The following is a 17,802-nucleotide window of genomic DNA, read 5'->3' as shown; positions in this document are numbered from 1 at the left end:
CAAAAGGTTCAGTGTCGTTATGGCGAAGAACGTAAAAAAATAACTTGACTCAAATTAATTGCAGTTACATTGCGCAAGAAAATGTATTGGTCTCTATCACCATTAAAATAATTGTTTTTTATAATGAGAAAAAATACATTTTAACTTTATTAATAACTTGAAGTAGTAAATTTTTAATAAAAGTTTAATAATAAAATATTAAAAATAACAAAAATTTAATTTGTTGTAACGTTTTGATTGAAAAGATAAAAATCAGGTTGCATAATTAAAAGAGAAAAACAATTCGGAAAAAATTTTCTTTTTATGTCCAATCAAACGACATTACTGAAGATAAAAATTAATTTGAACAACGATCGCTCGTTTTCTTTTTTCTTTTAGTGACCGAAGTCGGAAAAAAAAACAAGATATAAATTTTTTACGTTTGAGAAGTTCATTGCTTTTTGTTAATATACAGATTAAGTTTTAGGAATAATTCTTGAGGAAGATAGTCAAACCGCGTACGTACTCGCTGTCTTGAACACCCCCCACCCCCACCCCTTCCCTTGTACGCATTTGTACTTTTTTTGGTAACCCCCTCCCCCCATACCTGCGTACGTACTTTATGGATCCCCCTTAGTACAGGATAAACTTTTGGAATTTCTTTCTCCTCCCACTTTTTGTTTTCATTTCTCATTGAACGAGAAGTTTTTTCTAGAATAAACTTTCATTTTTTGTATTTTTTTTTTAGCCTTGGTACCAAAGTATTGATTCTCATTTAATGGTAAGAATTTTTTAGTATTTCGATTTATTTTTGGAAATTTTTACATGATCAATTCTTTGAAAATATGATTGCTTTATTTTCAAGGAAGTTTCTTTGATTTGTTTCCTCGTTACGAGTTTAAAATTGATGAATTCGACTACTTTTTTGTCATTTGTAAATTACCATTGAGCACCTCTTTCTTAAAATGTCTACATTCTATCTCAGGGTTCAGACCTGAAAAACACGGGAAGAAATTCTTTTGGAGAAAGTTTCAATAATTGAATGAAAAAGTGAAGATTTTTACGATATTAATTTTTTCAGTCTGTTTTACGCAAAGTATGATTCTGACATGAATTTCAGTACATTACAAAGATTCAGTTTTTACTAATTGTAGTTGAAGTTGTATTTTTGTGAGTTGCGTTCGTTATCTAGTTAGATGGCTTGTTTTGCCGGTTCACTTTGTTAGCCTCATTTTATAATAAACTTTAATTTTAACGTGTTTTCTTTATTGTGAGTTTTTCAGTGTCAGTCTTATTATTTCGTTAAATTGTTAGAAAATGGTTATTTGATATCAATTTGTTAGGTATTAATAGCTCAGCTATATATATTAGACAAGTGAAAAAAGTTTACATAGAAGATATATCATTTTCCTCATGAATTTGATATTGGAAACTTTAATTGATGTAATCGTAGTATGGTTTGACTTGAAAAGAGTTGAATTTATGATTTCATTTATTCGTAGGATTTCTTTATCAAAATTAGTTTTCAATGTCACAAAAGATCATCAACAGATTTTTGAGAAATAGAATTATTTACACTTGTGTTACACTTCACTAGCCTTTTGAAATTGACATCATTCGGCCTTAATTAATGGATCAACGCTAGATGGCGATGCACACTAATAACCTCCTTTCTCTCTAAAAATACACCCTTTCTTACCTCATCTCAAGAGCTTTAAAGAAAAATCAGTCTCCCTTTAGCATCAACTATTATTATAACCTCTCATTCAAGATTTATGGAAATATCTCCCGTAACATAAACCAACTACTTTGAATCTTATTTTGAGTAGGAAAAAAAAGGAAATCAACTTAGAAATATTTGTTTCTTAAAAAATACCTTTCATTTACTGTGAGTTTTAATTTTGGATAATTGAAAACCCACAAAATTAAAATTCAAAGAAAAAATTGCAGCCCCTTTGAATCAAAAATTGCACATTTAACCATTCTCCATCCGTTTCTAGCAACCTCTCCCAACAAAAATAGTAAAAAAACAGATTCAACTTCCATTCAATTGACAAGTTGGATTCAAACTATATTATTGACTTGCTCGTAAATAAATAACATTCATAAAGAGCTTTAAAATTGTACACACTTAAACCACAAAACGAAAACTTACTAACATAAGGGATCAATGCAAACATTAAAACCTTTTAAGTATCTTTGAACAGGAAGAAAGTAGATATATGAAGGTGCTAATGTGTTCATAAAACCAAAATGACTTCACCAATAAGGTTCTGATTAACTTCAGCACTGGAGTTCATCTTTCTTTGCTGAACGAAATTAGATGCGAAAACTAATGCTAAATTTAAACTGTTGCTTTGAGAAGGTGGATAGCTGGTGTTATTACCCGATAGAAAAACAAAGCAACGCTTACTCATAACATATTCATATGAAAGCTCAAAAGCAGCTGCTTACACTAAATTCATAAAGTTATTGAAACAAGCTGTGTTCATCAAATCGTAGCTCAGAGCAAACGTTCATAGTTGTTACAGCCATAACAACGTTTTAACTTCAGCATCAATGGTTGAATGCTTTGGTTACGAAAAATGATTGTTTTCGAAGACTGCTAACAAAAAGCATCAATTAATAACAAAAGCATTGTAGGTTAGAATAGATAGATAGGGTAGAAGCTCTTCCTTTTCTTCTTCTCAGCAAAGTCACTTGTTGTTGGCTCTCTTTTGATTGATTCCTTTTGATTAAAAAACTTTTTTGCTTAAAGAAAACTAAACTAATGAAAGTATCGCTGTTATCCCTGAAGTTTCGGTTTGCAAACTGATGGTCGTAAATACTATTTATTGGAATATTTAATAGCATGGTTATCAGCGTATTAGCGAGGTGGTAATGAAGCCTTTCAGGACTAAACTTTAGGGGGTAATAAAGGCCTAAAAAGCCAGAACAAAATGAAACATGAGATAACGAAGCAACGCTACCAGATTGCGCATTAAATGTAGCGGACTAAAAAAGTATGCACTCTACGAAAAACGAATCGTTCGATAACTCCTCATCTTAAGATCAAGAAACGCTATTTTAAATGCACTTCCTTCGTGAGTACACTAATGTCAACACAATTGTCCTCTTAAAACTTTCACAAAAATTTAGGCCTTCAAAACCTGATAGAAAGGTTGTTTTTTTTTATAGAAAGAAAAGAGAAATTGATAGAACTATTCAAAAGCGGTATAAAACAGGCTTTAATAGCATATTTTATCATAATGTTATTGAGCTGCATTCAGAAATAATCCAGGATTATAGCAGTATTAGCAGAGGGGTATATGACCGAAAAGTTCCCAGTTACACAAAGAAACTTGTTTACCGAAAATTTCTTGTCTTTTTTAATGCACAACCAGCTTGCTAATAATGTACCGTTGCCTATTTTGTACTTTTAACGTAACTCGTTATTTTCACAACCCACAAGAATTTTGTTATTTATTTTTCATCTTTGCTGAATAAAATTAAGGATTCAAATGTTTTTTTTATTTTTTTCCAACTGTATTAATGTCAGAGTGAACTTTTGTTGGTTTGTTATTGGAGGTTTCTTATTTTTGGGATTTACAGCTAAGCGTATTTCACTTAAAAAGGTAGAAGATTTGATAAGGTTCAGCGTATTTATGTTAAAGAAAAATTCATCTAAATTCGAATTAACTACCTTGAATTTAAATAGCTTTATATTAGTTGTCAAATTTTTGAATTAATTGAACGTCAGATTTAGCTGCGTAAATTTTACCTCAAGGCAGATCCTAAATTGTACTGACGCTACCATTTTGACCACTGAAAATAAATTTCCTTGAAAAAAAAAATTGAAATGTCATAGCAGAGACATGGGTCATGAAAAAAAGATGATATAGAAAAAGCTATTTTTGCTTATAACGATATTGGATTAAATGCCATTTGTTTAAAATATGGAATTCCAAAACCAATATTTAAAGGGCATAAACATAAAAATACAGTCAGAAAAATAAGTATCCGAACAAAACATTTAATTGTGAAAAATAAACTTTGTCAGGTTTTTTCAGAAGAACATATGCTTTTGATAAATACTTTTATAATTATTTTAAAAGCAAATTTAAACACGATTTTATATAGCAAAAAATTAACCAACGGTTACTAACTTGCGTTGCTAAAATTTAGCGATTCGCGAAGGAGTGTTAAAACTTCAACGAAAAATAATTATTCGAACATGTTGTTTTGTAAACGAAGTTTTGAAACTGATTATTAAAAAAAGTTTTTAAATCAATAGTTTTAGAAATGTTGTTGTTTTACAACGAATAACTTTTAATTATTGACTGATTTTTTTAAATTCATTTGATTTACCATTGTTATCACCAAGTACTGGAGTTAAAATCAAGGAATAGTCCCACGCTCAGCGCAATTTGGTTATTGACTTGTTCAAGCAAAGTAAAACATTTAGTTCGATAAATAAAGCGACTGGAATGGAACTGAATTAGGAAAGATCAGCGATCTGATTAAAAAGTATAATATGTTTGGATATGTGCAAAATCCGCCAAGATTCCGAGCTAAGCGTAAAACAACATCAAGAATTGTTCGACAAATTGTCAAGATGGTGCAAAAAAACCGTGTCAAGCCTCCTTGAGAATGATTTTTGGTTACAAGTGAGCTCATGTACTATTCAAGATCGATTCAAAGAAAGTGGATTCAAAGCAAGAGTTCCACGCAAGAAACCATTCCTTTAAAAAATCCATCGAAAACGAAGACTTGCGTTTGCTAAAAAATATGTAAATATGCCGGTATCATTCTGGAGGAAGGTTCTGTGGACGGACGAGTCAAAATTTAACCTTGTGAAGTCCGATGGAGCTCAAAAAGTATGGAAAAAAAAAGGTGAAGCATTCACACTCAGTTGTATTCGAGGCACAGTAAAATTGAGTGGAGGCAATGTAATGGTATGGGGATTGATGGCTTAGAACGAAACAGGAAAACTAGAGTTTATTGATGGAATTATGGACTCTGAGGTTTATGTTAACATTCTCAATAAAAATCTTCTGGCTTCGACTAAAAAGCTGTGATTAGGAAAAGATTTTATCTTCCAACAAGACAAAGACCCTAAACATTCATCAAAGAAAGCAAAATAGTTTTTTATCCAAAAGGAAATTGAGTTACTTGAAAAGCTAGCGCAAAGTCCAGATCTCAATCCAATTGAAATTTTCTGGGCTATTATGGATAAAAAATGTGGCACACGATGTCTAAAAAGAAAAGAAGAGCTAAAGATCATGCTCAAAGAAGCTTAGGCTGATATCGACTCAGATACGACAAAGAAATTAGTTGAATCGATGCCATGTCGACTTGCAGAAGTCATAAAAGTTCAAGGCGGTCCAACTCGATGTTAATAAGTCATAAAAATAATTACTCGGAGAAGCGTTAATCTTTAAGCCTTAAGCTTTAAAATTTTACTTATTTAATGCTATAAAATTTCTTTTTTTTTATTTTTGTAAAGTTATTTATTTCTGAAATAACCTGACAAAGTTTATTTTCCATAATAAAATGTTTTGTTCGGATATTTATTTAACTGTATATATGCAAATGAATCAACTAGGCATTTTGATATGTGTAGAAGTAACCTCCTGAAGTTGAGAAAGAGTTAGTTAAACATGTCTTGAAACTCAATTTGTGTATGTTTGGGATTAATACTAAAGATCTATGACGATAAGCATTGCTGAGAAAAACAAAATACCTCATCAGTTCAACAAAGATGTGGGCATGGCTGGAAAGAAATGTATTACCAATTCATGAAACATCATCCCTGCCATAAATATTGGTTTAGCTTAAACTATTTTTAAATAAATTTACAGAACTTATTGACAATCACAATATTACTGCTAATTTGTTCTACAACGTAGATGAAACTGGAATAAGTACAGTTCAAAAACCAATGAAAGTTTTAGCTCTGAAAGGTAAACATCAGGTAGGACGTATTACAAGTAGTGAAAAAGGTTTAAATGCCCCTGGAGTATTCTGCATGAATGCTACGGGATCTTTTGTATCTTCTAAGATACAAAAATGAGCTAAAATACGGAGCACCACCATTGCCAATTTTTCGATATTCTGACTGATTGGATAACCATAGATTTGTTTACTTTTTGGATTAGGCATTTTATAAACTATCTTTATCTTAAACATTTTACAGAACAACCAGAACAAAAGAAAGTACTTGTAATACTATCTTTGCCATTACACACTACCTATGTGAAACAACCTTTAGAAAGATCAATTTTCAAAGCTTTGAATTCTAAATATAAACTGTTTGTAATAAATGAATGCAAGTCATCCGGGCAGATGTATTACTCAATTTTAAGTATCTTAACTTTTTGGAGACCCAGCAAGCACACAACGTTGAAACGACGTTGAAATAACGTTGATCAACGTTGATCAAGCACACAACGTTGAAACAACGTTGATCAAGCACACAACGTTGAAACAACGTTGAAATAACGTTGATCGACGTTGATCAACGTTATTTCAACGTTGTGTGCTTTCTGGAACAGCTTTACTAGTATCAACTAAAAAGATAGAACAGGACAGGAATGGTCTTAATAAGTTCAAGTACGCAAATACATTTCTTCATAACAAAAGCTATATTTGTAACCTTTTTAAAGAAAATATAAAAAAGAATATAATAAAATGTCTCACTTGTTAATGCTGGTGTCACGTTGACTTTACGGGTGTTAAACAAAAACAAAAACAATATATCTGCAACTTTTGCCGAAAATAAAACTTTTATGTATTTTATTTTACAATATTTATTATGATTGTTTTAAAAACTCAGATATAGTATTTATTGTTTTTAATACTTGCCTTCCTCCTCAATTCAAATCCTAGCTAAATCCCATTCGCAAACAAATAATTTAAATAAAAACTGTCCCATATTTGCTGATACCTACTTTCGGCATTTTCTAAAAGAAAAAAAAATTCAAGGTGCATAGAATTTATTAAATAAAAAAGTATTTCATTATGAACAGTAAGGTGTTATGTTACATCAGAATAATTCCAATTACTGATTTTGCAAAAAACCATTTGTTTTAATCAGTTCCTTTAATCCTTTAAATCTAAAATCATAAAATATTTGTAAAATTATAAATTAATCAAAATCAAGAAAGTGGTACAGCACTGGATTAAAATGGTAAAATTAAGGATCTAGTTTCCTTAATTGTACTGAAAGTACTATTTTTTTTATTTATTTGATTCTCCGAGATTTAACGTCTTTTAAATTTTGAGTTTTTCAACTTTCTTCTTTTTCAACACACAATTCCCAGATTATGAAATGCAATTGAATATCCACGTTTCCACTCTTTAGATTGCCTACATTTTTGAATTCGGTCTTACGGAGTGCAATATCGGAAACCTTACGTAACCAGTACTTTCTGTGTGAAAATTTTAAAATTTAATTTCCAAACCTTATGACAAATTTAATCGACTGTTTTAAATTGTCATTCTTTCATTTACTTTTTTACATTTTTCTTTGTTAAAGCAAAGAAATAAAAAGCGAAATATTTTTGTCTCAATTTGAAAATTATTTTGCATGATAAACCTCACGCGACTTTAAAAACCAATAGCGCGCTCTTTTGATGCTTTTGGCTAGAGAAGAGACTTACGATTGCGATTAACCGAAGTTGCGTCAGTTTAATCACGAACGAGGAAAACTTTGATCTTCCGAAAATCCTTTAAATTAATTGCATTTTTCGTAGTAAATGTCATTGTTTGATTCGTAACTTACGATCATATTCTAATTAACGGAATTAATTGAAAATTCAATTTTAATACTTTGTATCTTACGTCAATTACGAAACTTCTGTTGATAATTTGCGTTAAAGTTCGTAATTAACAATAAGGGTTTTTTTATAAATGGTGTTTTTTATATAATTTTATTTGTTAACAGAATTGTGCTCCACATACCTAATCAGTTCTCATTTTAAAAAAACAGTTAAAGTCTAATTTTTACTGGTGTTTTTATAAGTATTGTTAAGTTTACTGAGTTTATTGAGATATTGATAATGAAATTTATTTGTTATTTGTATTTTAATTAGGGTTGTTCGCCGTAAAAAAAAACTTGCGAAAATTTCGCATTTTTATCTTCCGTATTTCAAGTTGCTATTGCGGAATTTGTTCTTGCGCAAATTTACCTTCCGTAATGCGTTATACGAAAAAAATAAATTATTATTATTCCGTAATAACTCTTTACGAAAAGAAACTTGCAAAACAAAGCATTTCGAAAGAATACTTGCGAAACAGTTCCTTACGGAAGGAGCGTTTCGGAATGTGCGCTTACGGAATAGACTCGAAAGCAGTCATTAAATTGTTATACAAAAAAATATCATTATTTATTATTTGAATGATGTTGTTAAATGATTCTTCAATATATATATATATATATATATATATATATATATATATATATATATATATATATATATATATATATATATATATATATATATATATATATATACATACATACATACATATATATGTACTTCTAAGTTAGGAGGGGGGAGGGCGCTGAAACAGAAATTAGGGGGCCTGACGCAGCTGAAATCTTATTAGAAAAAACTGAAACTTTGAGTTAGTTTTGTCTCTATGCCAGTGTTTATATGCATTAATATTTATCAAGTACCGACTTTGGTTCACTTCCGACTTTCGGTTGTTTATTGTCTTTGGCTTTGCAGAAATGGAGGTTTACTATTTATATTCTCATATATAAAATCTTAAAAAAATATTTGGCTCCATTACATTTTTTATTAATTTATCACTATTTTTTAGACTAGTTATAGCTCTGAAACTTTCAGTGCTTGTAGAGTCCTGGTGAGCTTCTATGTTAAAATTGTTTCCAGGGGCAAAGACCCGGGAAAGGGTTGTATTGTACGTACCCGCTTTTTTGCTGCAAAATCTTGCAACTAATTTTTTACTGCTCTCCAAATTAGCTAGAGCTTTAAAACTTTCAGCGGTTGTATAGTCCCAATAACGCTGGGATGTTGAAAATTGAGGGGAAGGGGAGGATCAAAATTAAAGCGTACGTACTTAAATTATGTCTTTTTTTTTTTATTTCAACTGAAGCATTGTTTCCCAATTACGGATTTTTATTCGCATAAAACCGTTTTTTTTTACTGACTCAGGGACTAATTACTGCTCTCTCACAACTTCGGGTAAGTAATGAATATAAAGAAAGGAACAGGAGAAAAACTGCTTTGAGTTACACTACTGACAAGTTTACATTAAAAATTAGTTCGATAATGACCTCATTTTTTACACCGACTCATTCAAAACAACTCAATTTCTGCAATAAAAAATCTTTCATTAAAATTTAAGATTTGGTTATTTAATGTTAACATGTTAGTAAAAGTTTAACTATTGCGTTATTAAAACAATTATTACGTTATTAAGATAATTATTTCGTTAGTAAGATAATTATTTGACAAATATAATAAAAAGTGTTGCTAAAATCAATGTATAAAAATCGTTAATAGTTAATTGAAAGTTGAAATTAATATTTCTGCATAATATTAAACTTTATAAAATTAAGCATACTCAAAAGCATGGGATGTAACCGGTTTCTTTGTTCATCTTGCATAATTCCTGCTACACTAAATAACCTTTCGGATGCAACTGAAGTTGCACTTAAGCACAAAATCATTTTACAAGCTAGCGTTATAAGTTTATAGGTGTCACCTTCTGTTTGATAAAAAGCCATACACCCATTTTCTTCTATAGCTAATTTGTTTCTCTCATTAACCATCATTAAATGTCTGTCATACTTTTCGAATTCCAAGTTTATTTGATGAATTTGATCCACAAGCAGATTTGTACATGGTGTTATTAAAAATTTATCCGTTAATCGTGATACAAAAGTAATATTTTTATGTCTTGGTGCATTTTCATTACTCGCATTATTCGACAATTGGTTTGATGGAATTGATGGTGTTAAATGAATGGCATCTTGCGATGACAAACTAACTTGTTGCATCTGCGGTGTTAACATTTTTTTAATAAAATTTTTTGCTCGAATTATTAAACCAAGACGTTGGGTTATATCTTCCACAAATTCAAATTTTTTATATCGAAAATCAAGATAAGTAGCTGCCACAAAAATATCATCAGTTAAAATATAATTTAGGCGACTTTTTAAAGAATTTAGTAACTGAAATTTTAATGCTTCTATTAGATCTGCAGAGAATTCCATATTAGTTATTTTACTATTCAATAAACTGTAAACAGCTGGAAATAGTAAAGAAACTGTAGGATAATTTCGACCACTTAAGCTTATTGTCAAATCTTTTAGTGATTCAAACAAATTGCAAAAATCATTTATTATTATAAACTCGTCATCTGAAGGCACATATTGAAAAATGCATTCAGCACCATTTTCATATTTCATAGATAATAAAACACTTTATTTGAAAAAATTGAATCAAGCATATCATATGTTGAATTCCATCTTGTTTTAACATCTTGCACTAATTTCATCTTTACGTCATATTGTAATATATCTTGTTTTTCTTTAAGTCTTTTCGTTAATCCTATATTTTAATATAGAGATATTAAATAATAATAAATAATGAACTGAATAATGTAATCAATAATTTATGCTCTAACAATATCAAAAACATTAATTCTGAAAAGTTTGTATAAAATAATTACCTTCACTATGTCTAAATAAACCAGCTAATGATTTGCACTTTGCAATCGAGCTATTAAGTTTATCTTTAAGTAAATTAATTTCTTCATATTTTCGAGCTTCAGCTTCTGTTATCTCGATTGTTCGTAATTCGTCATCTTTATTAAACTTTTTTATATTTATGATATTTCTCCCTACAACATTACAATATTTATTTATAACAATAATAAACATAATACTAAAAATAATTTAAAAAAGTACATACCCTTACAGTTGGTATATCGTTTGATATTAAATTTTTTAAAAAAATCGACTGCGCATGAATTTATTTTATGACCAACGCATGGAAAATATTTTAATAGAGGATCTAAATCTGTGAAAGCTTTTTTCATGTTAAATCCAGAGTCTGCTACAGCGTATAGAGCCTAAATTTAAAAAAATTTTTATAATCCATACTCTTCTTGTGATATATTTGAAAAAAATGTAGGTTTCTACAAGCCTTCACTGCATTTGCAATCTATGGGTTAATTTTCTATAATTGTGTACCTTATTTTCGATATTCCATTCTTGTAATATTTCTTTGATTTTTGAAGTGATGTATGGAGTTTATGTGATTCGGTCAAGTGATATAAACCCAGAACTCGACTACAAAGACGATAACTTTTATCAACATAATGAAAAGTTGCACTTAAATAGGCTTCTTGCGAAATTGAAGTCCAAATATCGTGTGTGAGCGAACCATATGATAAATCGTTCATATCTTTTTGTACATTTATCTTTACTCTTTCATAATTAAAATAACATAGTTATATATATATATATATATATATATATATATATATATATATATATATATATATATATTTGTAAAAAATACTTACCATTTTCGGAACTAAAGTATATGATATTGTTTGTCGTTGAGGCAGTTTGTAATCTTGATTTAAACTTTTAACAAAATCAATAAATGATTGGTGATTTACAAGGCACATCGGCATATTGGCTTTGAGAAGGAAATCAAGCAATTTCTCAGTTATAACTTCTTGTCATTTCAATGTAAACCTTTTATTACTGTAGCTGTTTTCATCAACTTCTATTTCTTCATTTTTTTCCAAATCTAAATCGTAAAGAACATCTAGTTCTTGTCTTTTGACATTACAATTCGATGGTCCAAATATTTTATGAACAGATTTTAGGTGCCAAATTATGTTGCTTGTGGAATTGCCGGACCATTTTATTTTCCATTTACTATTGTCCTCGGGATACTTCATTTTACAATGTTGACATATTACAAATGTATTATTTTTTTTGAAGCAAATCTACATGATCCCAAACAAATGACTTACATGCTGTAAATTTTCTTTTTTCCCCCAAAATGGGAAAGTTTATGATGTTCAAGTTATGTTCATTATTTAACTCTTGTTCATTGAAAGACATTTTTAGTATATTTTATGAAAGTCTAGGTTTATTTATAAAAATTTACTAACTGAAACTTATCAATAGCACTATACTTAAAATAGTTAGTATTTTAGTTACCTAGTTAATTATACGTATTTGATTCATAAAACGTAATTAAATATTTGTAATTAGCCTCGTTTCGCAAGTGTTTTTCTGTTAAGAACCGTTTCGTAAGTTGCGGTGCGAAAGAGTTTCGTTTCGAAAGAAATTTGGTTTTTTATCATTATTTCAAAAAAAAAAAACCTTAAAATGTTCATATGTTGCAATACTGAAAATAAAATTTGATTATAAACCTTTTGGTATATAAAAATTTTATTTTTTACAATTATATCCGTTTGGCCGACAAAATTTTGTTATAGACTTCAAAACGTCGTTTAGCGAAAGAGCTCGTTACGCAAGTGCGACTTCCGTAAGCGCTACTTTCGTATGTAGCAAAATAGTTTTATTTCGCAATTCAACTTGCGAAAGGCGACATTTCGTAAGTAGCATTTGCGAAATGAACATCAACGGTTTTTTTTGTTTCGTAAAATTCGGTACGAAAAAAAAAATTTCCTGATTCTCAATATCCTTCCGCAAGAATTTTATTTTTCCGGAATTGTACGAAATATTGCGGTAAACAGCTCTAATTTTAATCGTTATTTACGATTCGTAAATATTAGTCAGTTGCGAATTTTAACTACATTTTTTTCAACAAAATTTCTACATTCCAGGTGTCACCAGCATGTCAAGATTCCCCATATGGCGATGGTTTTGTAACGAGAGTGGTCAGGTCAAGGCTAAGTGCAAGGTATATGAGTCTGAGGGTAAGCAAACCACCCTTGGAATGGTAAAGGGCACCACTTCAAGTATCAGATACCACTTTCAGCATAAGAACCCGGAATAATGGAAGCAATTCCAAATAGAAGAAAGAGCAGATAAAGCAAAGAAAGTCCTGCAAAGAAAGTCCTGCAAAATTTCGACAACAATGCTGAAGTTAAAGATACTTACCGTGGTAAGAAGTGGAAGCATGCTGGAGCCACAAACAAGTGGATTCTTCGTTCAGATGATTGGCTTACAAGAGATATGGCAATCGTGGAATGGTTGGCAAGTGATAACCTGTTCTTTAACCTTGTCAACACACCTGCTTTTTCCAAGAAGATGGGCATCATGTGTAAGAAGTACAACGTGAAACACTCTTCTTCTTTTGCCAAGTACTTTAAAAAGTTGTTTAATAGTAGTATTAACAGTCGTCATTGACGTAAGATTTGAACCTATTTAACTCAATTACTAACAATAAGTAATTGTAATTTCTATCACTGACGAAAAAAAATTAACAGCCAGGATTCGTCACTCTTAAAATTGATGATCAATTTTTTTAGTTTTAAGTCAAAATGATTTTTTCTATTCTATTCTAGGTACAAGCTACCATTGCTATACCAAACCATGAAAGTTCGCCTTGGATGAAGAACTGCCCAACTACAAGCAGATGGCTCTAACCTTGGATCATCAGACCTCTCGCTCTAATGAATAGTATTATTTATTAGTATTCTAATTAATATGTTAATGTATTACAATATTATATTAATATCTTATATTCTAAATAAATGATGTCAGTTGATACGCTGATGCCTATCAAGTGACAACCTTGCACTACATCAATAGTAAGTTCAAGTTAAGAAGGTAGGTTCTGAGTGTCAGTCTCTTTTCGATACACCACACTGGCAAAAACATAGCAGAATACCTCGATAAACTAATCGAGTGTAACAAAGCTTTAAACTCAGTGCAGTGTCGAGTTGCAGTAGTTCACAAGGCATACAACATTAAAACTGCACTCTCCCTTTCCCTACAAGTGGAATCACTAAACGAAGGTTAAATCCAATGTGCAGATCACAAATTGAACACAATCCTCAGCAACTCCATTGAAAAGGCTGATGTCTTGAAGTCTGCTATTGATGCCGGGACGAAAGTGACAACCAGGATACATCACTCTCCTCTAGCACAGCAGCAGCTTCTTGCAGAGTATGAAGCTAACTATTGTTAGTTAGGACTAAGAAAATGGTTTAAAGTAGTTACAAAACAAATTGAAAAAGTTTAATTTTTTTAACAAAAAAATAACAATACGAAATTGATTGAAATAAGTACTTTTCTTTAAGACAAGTACATGGTTATCCTTGCCCCGGTTGCTAACCGTTGGATCAGTCATCAGGTGATGATTTCTGGAACAGTTTAAACAAAACACTCTTGGATGGGAGAATGTGTCAACTACTGATGAGTTCAACCTTCTGAAAAAAAACTTATGGCCCTGTCATGTTTCAGGGAGATGTCAGAGAGTCTTTCAACGGACATAAAAGTTTGCATTCGCAAAATGCTTCTCTACATCAACTTCCTTAGGTGAAAGATTGAGCAGGCAAAGATCGGTGAAGATCCTGATGGTCCGATTGTGCAATGGTCTCAAAGAGGAACTTGACAAGAGATTCCCTGAGGGAGCCATTAAAACAGAAGCGTAAGCGACATCGGAAACTTGTTTAACCCCCTGTTTAGAGGTTCATTTCTAAAAAAGGCAAACTTCCAGAAGCGATAGAAGACGGGACTTGATCATCAGCAATGAAAGGGATGCACTGGTGAAAAAGGTTTTTGAAGAACACACTTCAACAAAAGCTTACCATGATCGCCTTGACAACAAGAACAGCAATATTAATGCTGAGCTACAAGCCAAGAAAAGGACATTGATGAAATCATAAGAATGCATTTGGTTGAGATGGCTTTCTCAACTGGACCTGAAAATGAGGATCAGCACCCTCCATTAGAATGAGAATTCAAAAGATACTTTGCTTTCTCAAAAGTTTACCTAGGCGTAAGTTTTAATTTGAAATAAAAAAGATATCAAATGATAATTTCTTATTAGAAGTACAAAACATTTCGTCAGTAAATGTTGATGATAACATACTAGTTCAAACATTAAAATTAGTTATTGACGGAAACTTTTGATAACTTGTGCTTGTGCTCGTTTTTAAAATTCATTTTTAAATTTGTGTAAAATTTTTACTAAGGTTGACCCTCTGGACTGGTGGAGATCAAATGAGAAGCATCTACCGTTGCTTGCTAGTCTGGAACGTGCATTCTTGTGTACTCCACCCACATCATCAAGCTCAGAGAGGGCCTTTTCACAAGCTGGAATGATAATCACCCAAAAAAGAACAAAATTTACGCCTGACAGCCCAGAGACTGGCCTTTGTTCAGCTGAACATCCAGATGCTTTTTCCTTTGGTATCTCAGGTTCCAATTGATGACTCGGAAGAAAAAAAATATTGAGGTCTCGGATTAAGAGGAAAAGACAGACGATGAAGAATAGTTTAAAGTTTTTTATAATTATAAACATTTTATAATTATAAACATTTTAATGACAGTTTCATTAAATTGGAGCTGTGCTATGTATATATGTATATAACATTCTTTAATAGTACGAATGGGTTTCCAAAACGAATGGGTTTCTAAAAAAAAGTTTGAAACTAATTATTGTAAAAATCGTCAGTTCAATCGTCAGAAATTTTCGACAATTTAACGGGAAAGGATCGTAATAAGTTAAATAATGGCTCTCGTAGTTTTTTAAGGAAATTTTGAGTAAATCAATTGATTTTCCTAAGTTATGAGCAAATTACTTGAAGCTGTAAATTAAACCAGTTACTCTTCGGAATTTCACTATTACAGTTTAATCAATGCGTTTGGTTAATTTTACGAAAGCAGGTAATTTTATTCTTTAATCGTTACGTTCGGAAAAACTTAGTCTTTCCTTACTTTTGACTAAACCTATGATTGGGTGATTTGTTAGTCGTATTTCTATTGGTTGAAACGTAGCTAAAATTTGAAAACGGTGTATGAAAACTTTCAAAAAATACTTTAGTTCTGTATTTTATAAATTATTTATTTGTAAAACAAATATGACTTAAATATTTAAGAAGTTTATTAAATATTTAAGAAGTAAAAATTAATTTTGAACTGATTTGTGATTTTTTGAATTGTTTTAATCTCTTTGATATTCAATATAATATCCGGTTTATATTTATTAAACACGATATTGTGTTTTAGAAGTTGTTATAGTTAATTGTCTTGAGTAATTGTTGTTGCAAATAAGTGAATATTAATAGCAATATTAATATGCTATAATTCTTCTTCTTCAGATTATTACAAGATGTCCACGTAATGCTTCTTTGAAGCACAGGTGCCGATTACAAGATATGCAAAAGTGACCTTGTCTGGATATCCCAAACAAGGTTAAGTTTGCAGTTCAGACAAAGCATCCCTTACAGATTATGATTTTTGGATTAGTCAGTTTGGATAGTAAAAATATGTATTTTTACCTTCTGGGCTGAAAATGGAGGCCCAAGTCTAAACTGAAAGAGCACTAAAGACCTACGTTCTTCTTTGCGTTCCAGCAAATATATCCTGAACCTGCAAATTAAGTTTTCATGCAAGATGGGACTCCGTATTACAACGTCAATCTACCCATCAATGGCTTGCTGATCACCTGAAATTTTAGCCATAAGTATCTTTCATTTCATTAAATAAACATACCAAAAAGGTTTAGTTTACATCGATTTAACTGAAGCACTTCTTCAGAACTTTAAGTAGGTCTTTTTTATGTATTTGCCTGTTAGCCCAGTCAAGGCCCGAGATATTGAGCTGATTAGTTGGTGTTAGGGTTCTGTTGCTTATAAGCTTGTGCTTGAATTTTAGTCGAGATGCTAAAGTTAAAAGGATCAAAACCAGAATTTCAAGTAATCAGCAAGCCATTAATGGTAATCAGCGAGCAATTAATGGTTTTAATGATTAACTGACCAATCCAAAAATCATAATCTGTTAGGGATATTTTGTTTGAACAGCAAACTAGAACTTTTTTGGAATATCCTTGATCTCTAAAGGAGAGATAAATAGATCGTGACTGGAATTTGAGACCGGATTAACAGTGAAATAATTTTCATCTAAAATGAGGATAATTGGTGTCTTCTTCTTTAAGATAGGCTTTTTTACACTTTTTAAACCTGGAGGCCTCTAGTTGATCATTGAGCATTAATCTATTTGTCCAGCCAAAAACTGTCCCAGCTTTCATCACAGTCTTTCTGACAGAGAAATCACTTACCCCAAGATCATGCTTTTGATTGCCTTAACTTAATCCAGATCATCTTCTTGATCTTGTAGAAAAAATCCCGATAAACAACATTGTAAACATTCAATTGACAATATTTTAAACATTCCATCTGGCGAAAAATCTCATAAACATTCCCGTATGAAAAGCTTGCACTACCTCCACAGTTTTTTTTATTCGTCTTTCTTTCAGCAAAAATAATTTAATGATTTATTTCGTTTTTTATATCGTTGAAATTATCAAAATCTTTCGGCAAAAATGTTTTTTTCTGAAAATTGCTTGGTAATCTCGGTATTATACTACAGAATTCAAATCTAATTTTTGAATTTAAAGTTTGTACAACAGATCATGAATAAAATTACATTAATAAATTTGTTTGCCACATTGGCCATCATCATTTTGTATATCACTATTTTTTTGGTGTGTCCTGGGACCAAATAAGGATAATTGAGATAGGGTGCATTTGAACTTTTTTTGGTCAGGCTAAAAGTGGGGCACCCTATTGTATATTAGGGGTATTCAAAAGTTAGGTCTTGGAAAAAATTTCACTAACAAATGGGCAATTTTTTGCGGACTATAATAAAGAAAC

The 17,802-nt window shown here is 30.8% G+C and overlaps 1 protein-coding gene and 1 long non-coding RNA gene across 6 annotated transcripts in view; one reads left to right on the top strand and one right to left on the bottom strand.

Moving 5' to 3' along the window:
• LOC149890704 (uncharacterized) overlaps positions 1-12,999 on the top strand; it is a 34,701-nt gene extending 21,702 nt beyond the window's left edge. For 2 of the 4 annotated variants that reach the window (XR_016451107.1, XR_016451106.1), the window contains exons 3-4: positions 728-760; positions 12,802-12,999. This is a non-coding gene — a long non-coding RNA (uncharacterized LOC149890704). Of the gene's footprint in view, positions 1-727; positions 761-964; positions 3,813-12,801 lie in introns of those variants that run through there. The other 2 variants (XR_016451108.1, XR_016451109.1) reach the window with 1 other exon arrangement.
• Positions 9,296-12,475, bottom strand: LOC149890705 (uncharacterized). Of its 2 annotated transcripts, XM_090083034.1 has the most exons (5): positions 11,518-12,475; positions 11,183-11,281; positions 10,902-11,061; positions 10,660-10,830; positions 9,296-10,538 (listed from the first exon to the last, which is right to left on the bottom strand). In XM_090083034.1, exons 3-5 carry the CDS (start codon positions 11,026-11,028, stop codon positions 10,393-10,395), a joined length of 444 nt encoding a protein of 147 aa, XP_089939160.1. In that variant the 5' UTR covers positions 11,029-11,061; positions 11,183-11,281; positions 11,518-12,475; the 3' UTR covers positions 9,296-10,392. The 2 variants fall into 2 exon arrangements, with proteins under 2 accessions (XP_089939160.1, XP_089939159.1); XM_090083033.1 differs by lacking the exon at positions 11,518-12,475 and having other exon boundaries at positions 11,183-11,386.
• Positions 13,000-17,802: the final 4,803 nt, after the last annotated feature.

The sequence above is a fragment of the Hydra viridissima genome, unplaced genomic scaffold, assembly GCF_058129835.1.
Source record: "Hydra viridissima isolate aposymbiotic clone 2 unplaced genomic scaffold, HvirCarnegie_v1 scaffold_3, whole genome shotgun sequence".
Taxonomy (NCBI): domain Eukaryota; kingdom Metazoa; phylum Cnidaria; class Hydrozoa; order Anthoathecata; family Hydridae; genus Hydra; species Hydra viridissima.
Note: the sequence above shows the minus strand (reverse complement) of the source record. Positions and strands in the feature narration are given on the sequence as shown.